At 43.8% G+C, this 6,000-nt stretch overlaps 1 protein-coding gene across 1 annotated transcript in view; it reads right to left on the bottom strand.

Annotated features, from left to right (window-relative positions):
- Positions 1–1,595: 1,595 nt before the first annotated feature.
- The window catches only part of LOC121062911 (homer protein homolog 1-like), a 78,138-nt gene continuing 73,733 nt past the window's right edge, over positions 1,596–6,000 (bottom strand). Inside the window, exon 8 of the mRNA XM_040543209.1 lies at positions 1,596–2,580. Within this exon, the coding sequence (XP_040399143.1) occupies positions 2,392–2,580 (189 nt within the window). The 3' untranslated portion in view covers positions 1,596–2,391. The remainder of the gene's footprint in view (positions 2,581–6,000) is intronic.

Genomic DNA, 6,000 nt, shown 5'->3' with positions numbered 1-6,000 from the left:
TTTGGGAGTTCAAAGGTGCAGCCCTCAGTAATTGTATTATTCAAAAAAAAAAGTAATGAAACATATCTACTGTATGAGAAAAGAAATTCTCAAATATCAATTTCCAGTTTAAAATTTAATTTCAATAGGAAAATATTAAAATTGTGCACATCTAATTATTCCATATTCTGTATATACGTGTGTACATAGAAATACTCATGTACCACACATTCACAAAATTTAAGTGGAAATATTTCTGTCCACTATTTTCCCACATGTGAATGACATAATATATTTTAAAATGACAATAATAATATCATTGAAAACAATATTACATTTATTCCATTATCAACTTTCTATTGTTTGTATTCTTTCTTCATCCTTATTCTGTCCATTGAGCATAATGGGCCAGATTCTCCTCGTACTTCCACAAATGAATATTGCTGATCCCATCAGGGACACATATGGTTTGAAGCAGTGCAAGTGACAGGAGAATCAGGCCCAAATATCCACAGGTAAATTAAAACATGGTGATATTTGCTTATCTGGACCTGATGTAGATATACACATTACTGTTTTAAAGCCACCGAATGAAAAACATGTAGCTCACCACAAAGTTTTCAACCAGTAGCATGCTGAACCAAGGTTCCCACACCCCTTTAATAAATAAAATATATGAGAAAATACCCTAAAATATGGAGAAAACCTAAACATTGTGTACATTAAATACAGTATAATACATGATGTTTTAGCATTTGACCTGAACCACTTTCCCGACTAGTCAGGAGACACCTGGTAAATCACTGGTAAAGAAAAAACACAGTATTTTGAAATAAATAATGTATTTCTGATATAAATGAAAACCCACGTATATTATATGCTGTATATACATACAGTACCCACATAAAAACAAACTTTTCTAGTTCTATATAGAAGTCTCTAAGTTGAGAAAATCGTGTTATACAAATTTAATAAGCAGCTAGATTTCATGTTTAAAAATCAAATTTGGAGAACAAACAAAGGTCAGTGCATCTTTTGGCTCTGAACTCTGACACTCATTCATACATTTTTAAAAAGCCCTCTTCAACATTACAAGCAATTTATGGCAAGAACGTACTTTGTTGCAAGACACATGACACTTGGCTTACCTTTCAGAGCTTTCTGTGTTGTTTGCTTTTTTAATAAATCTATTATATAAAGAAAGGTGTTTTTGCCCAAAGTGTTAAAATTACATGAAAACAACTTAAAAACCTGTCCACTGAAGATAATTTAATTCCATTTCCTGTTTTTAAACATTTAGTTAGCAATTCGGAATATTGCCTGGTGTAGTAACAATAAAGATGTGATATGAAGATTCATAAAAGAGTAAATGTCTCCATTTCAAATTGCTATGACAACAAAACTTCTAGAAACAGCTTTCTTGGCTGGGTAAGTTCAGTGTATGAGCAATCCCTTTCAATAGCTCTGTGCCCTTAATGCAGTCTATAATAAACAGTGTTCCCCATAAGCCATTAGTCACAATACCAGAAATTCATGTGACATTCTGAAAAAGTCTCCTGCAGAACAGGTTAACAGCTAATTGAACATACATATTTGATATATGTACTGGCCATTTCTTGTTATTTGTGCATGTCAAATTCTCCTTTTTTTTTTTTTCTGAGGGACTCACCTGATATCATTGGTTGGCTTCAAAACATAGTTAAGTGGAAATATCGCACTGTAATTACATAGAATTCATATGAAAAAGTAAACCTTACATTGGTCAGTATTGTAGAACATCAGAGTAAGCTCCATAAAGAAATACAGCATTTCCAGTATATATATAAAACAACCAAACAAACAGAAACCCCAAAAGGAAGAACTTTATACAAGCAGTTATAGTAACTTTGTTTCAATTAAAGATGCAACTCTCACACCTGGGAAGAATAAATTAGTAATGGCACTGCTTCTCCACAGTGTAAAATATCCTGAGAAATTAAGAACAACAAAATACAGGGCCATCAGCACTAAGTTTTTGAACAAATTAAATATCTTGAATAAATAAAACAGCAGATAACCTATATTGTGTCTATTACAAAAAGAAGATGTAACCTGGGCCACTACTACTTCTTCCATCACTGAGAATTAGAAAAGGATTGCATTCAATTACTGTTAATATCTTTCAAGTTATCTATGCCCAATAATGTACAAGGAGGTAATTTGTAATTCAAGTTTTTTTTGTTGGTGGTGTTTTTTTCTTCAGCTAGCTTCAAGCTGAGTTCTAAATTTTACATTGAAGTATGACTCAAATTTAAAATAAGCCCTCTCAGAGAAGCATTTTAAAAGTTGCACAAAATTAGATGCAGAGCTCAAGACAGTCCTACAAAGAGAGACTGCATCTTTAAGCTGATTGGCACTGAAATCCCATTTTCTTTAGCTGCATTCTATTAGCTTGGCCAAGTTATCTCGTAACTCGGTCAGTTCAAATATTTTTCCATCAAGATTTTCTAAAAGTGTCTTCAAGTTATTGTGAAAAGCTTCTTGCTCATTCTGACTTTTCTCCAGACGTTGCTCTAGATCAGAGAGCTGGCCTTCCAGGTCTTTGTTTCGAATTTCTACTTCCTTCAGAGAAAATACATAACATGTTAACGTGCAGTCTACAAACAGGAAGTAGTCTAAACTCCTGCTGATGTTCATGTGCTATTTCTGTTTTTTAAACAATTTGCGACTCTTTAAGGTTTCCACAAAGCCAAAACCAGAACCCAAATTGTTTTTAGGATTGAACGTGTACTATTGTATCCTCCATTTTTTCAGTAATTTATATGAAGGACAAAAACTTTGAGACAGGGATAAAATTTAGTCAGTGAACAATGCATTTGATATACTTACTCAGGTAAATTATTACTTACGCGGTGGCGGGCCATTTAAATCAGGTGTAGCCACCATTATACAGTCACTCGCCCAGGCAATTGGTGATCCCCCCCTCTGCGAGGGATTGCAGCATGCAGGGGGTTTCCTGCTTCAAGGCCACTCAAGGCAGAAGAGAAAGCAGCCAGGACCCGGCAGCCCTCATGAGGGCAGCTGACAAGGCTTGAGCGGAGCCAGAAGTGCCCCCCTCTGTTGTACAAAGGCAGCCCCTGGGGAGCGCAAGAAACCAGGAACGCAGGGACCAGGACGTGGCAGGTCAGTTTGTGCAGGTAGGGTGGGCGGAGTATCCCTCTCCACTCAGGAAACAGGCTGACCTATTGGCTGCCTCCCAGATGGCAAATCCAGCCGTGGTGTCCTCCACACAGAAAGCTCTCGCCAAAAAGACTCTGGCAACCGAGACTAACTGCCTTTCCAATGATGCGGCTCTTCAGGTCTCCGGTTGTAGGGAGTGCCTGAGCCTGTTGCTACCAATGGAGGGTGGCAGAGATACTACCTGCATGAGGTGTGAGCAGGTGGAGGATCTGATCAGCCTGGTGGCAGAGCTCAAGGAGGAGGTGGAGAGATTGAGGACCAACAGGGAGAGTGAGCAGGATTTAGACTGGTGGAGTAACTCCCTGCCATGCCTGAGAGAAAGGCATCGGGGTGATACACCCCAAATAGTGGTGGACCCCCTTCCCTGTCACTGATGGGCAGAGGGAGGGGACCTAAGAGATGGAGAGGAATGGAAACAGGTCCCTGCTCAGTGTCGCAGGCGAGCCCCCTCCGTACCCACCTTGCCTCCCCAGGTGCCCTTACACAATAGGTTTGGAGCTTGAGGGATGGGCTGGTGAGGATATGGGGGAAGGTCCACCCAGGAGGTTGTCTAGGGCAAGGAAGTCGACTCCACACCTCAAGACTTCCTCCACCAAGAAGGAAAGAAGGGTAATGGTCGTAGGTGACTCCCTTCTGAGGGGAACAGAGGGCCCCATCTCTTGGCCAGACCCTACCCATAGGGAGGTCTGCTGCCTCCCTGGGGCCTGGGTCAGAGAAGTTACCAGGAAACTTCCTGGCATGGTTTGCCGCTCCGAATATTATCCCTTAGTGATAGTTCAGGCTGGCAACAAAGAAATTGCTGAGAGAAGCCTGAAGGCTATCAAAAGGGACTTCAGGGGATTGGGGCAGTTAGTGGGAGCACAGGTGGTGTTTTCCTCTATCCCTTCAGTGGCAGAGAGGGATAGTGAGCGGACCTGGAAAGCACAGCTGATCAATACATGGCTGAGAGGCTGGTGCCATTGCAGGAATTTTGTTTTTTTTTGACCATGGGGTGGTTTACTAGGCACCTGGTCTGATCACTGCAGATGGGTCCCACCTGTCTCAAAGGGGGAAAGGGATCCTAGCCCAGGAGCTGGCAGGGCTTGTTGAGAGGGCTTTAAACTAGGTATGAAGGGAGATGGGGAGGATATGAGGCTCGATAGAGATGAGCCTGGGGGAGACGTCCCAGGGTTGGGGGTGAGGGCAGCGGTGCAACTGAAGTGCATCTACACTAATGCATGCAGCATGGGCAACAAACAGGAAGAGCTGGAAGTCATTGTGTGGTAGGCAAACTACAACTTAGTTGCCATCACTGAAATGTGGTGGGACCACTCCCACTACTGGAGTGCTGCAATGGATGGCTATAAGCTCTTCAGAAGGGACGGGCAACAAAGGGGAGGTGGCATGGCTCTCTATATTAGAGAGTGTTTTTATGTTGTTGAGCTCAGCGCTGGAAATGATAAGGTCGAGTCCCTATGGGTAAGGATCAGGGGGATGGCCACCAAGGCGGACATCCTGGAGGGGTCTGTTATAGACCGCCAAACCAGGATGAGGAGACGGAAACCAGGATAAAGAGGTGTTCTACAAGCAGCTGGTGGAAGTCGCTCAGTCGCCAGCGCTTGTTCTCATGGGGGACTTTAACTTCCCTGTTATATGCTGGAAATACAACACAGCCCTGAGGAAGCAGTCTAGGAGGTTCCTGGAGTGTGTGGAAGATAGCTTCCTTACCCAGCTGGTTAGTGAGACTACTGTGGGGGGGTGCCCCACTAGACCTGCTGTTCACGAATGGAGAAGGACTGGTGGGAGATGTGGTGGTCGGGAGCTGTCTTGGGCAGAGTGACCACAAAATGGTAGTGTTCTCTATTCTTGGTGAAGTCAGTAGGGGGGTCAATATAACAGCTACCTTGGACTTCCGGAGGGCAGACTTGGAATTGTTCAGGACACCGGTAGGGAAGGTCCCTCAGGAGTCAGTCCTAAAGGGCAGAGGGGTCCAGGAAGTCTGGATGTTCCTCCAGACGGAAGTCTTAAAGGCGCAGGAGCAGGCTGCCTCTGTGTACCGTAAGATGAGCTGGCGGGGAAGAAGACCGCTGTGGCTGAACAGGGAACTTTTGCTAAGTCTCCGGGAGGAAAAGAGAGTTTATGTCCAGTGGAAGAGGGGACATGCAACTCAGGGGGGATACAAGGAAGTTGAGAGCATATGCAGAGAAAAAGTCAGGAAGGCCAAAGCCCAGCACGAGCTCAACCTGGCCACTATGGTTAAGGATAATGAAAAATGCTTTTATAAATATATTAATGGCAAGAGGAGAGCCATGGTGAATCTCCATCCTTTACTGGGCGCAAGAGGGAACATGACTACTGAGGATAAGGAAAAGGCGGAGGTTCTCAATGCCTTCTGTACATCTGTCTTTACTAGTCAGACCAGTTATCCTTGGGGTACTCAGCCTCCTGACCTGGAAGTCTGGGACGGGGAGCAGAAAAAACCCCCCACGATTCAAGTGGAAACAGTTAGAGACCTGCTGCTCCACCTGGACTGTCACAAGTCCATGGGGCCAGATGGGATCCACCCGAGGGTGCTGAGGCAGTTGGTGGATGTGATTGCTGAGCTGCTTTCCACCATCTATCAGCGGTCATGGTCATCCGGAGAGGTCCCGGATGACTGGAGAGTTGCTAATGTGACGCGCATCTATAAGAAGGGTCGTAAGGAGGATCCGGGGAACTACAGGTCTGTCAGCCAGAAAAGGTTATGGAACAGATCATCTTGAATGCAATCACGCAGCATATGTGGGACAACCAGGGGATCAGGCCCAGCCAGCATGGGTTCAT

This window comes from Cygnus olor (genome assembly GCF_009769625.2).
Source record: "Cygnus olor isolate bCygOlo1 chromosome W unlocalized genomic scaffold, bCygOlo1.pri.v2 SUPER_W2, whole genome shotgun sequence".
NCBI classification, from domain to species: Eukaryota; Metazoa; Chordata; class Aves; order Anseriformes; family Anatidae; genus Cygnus; species Cygnus olor.
Note: the sequence above shows the minus strand (reverse complement) of the source record. Positions and strands in the feature narration are given on the sequence as shown.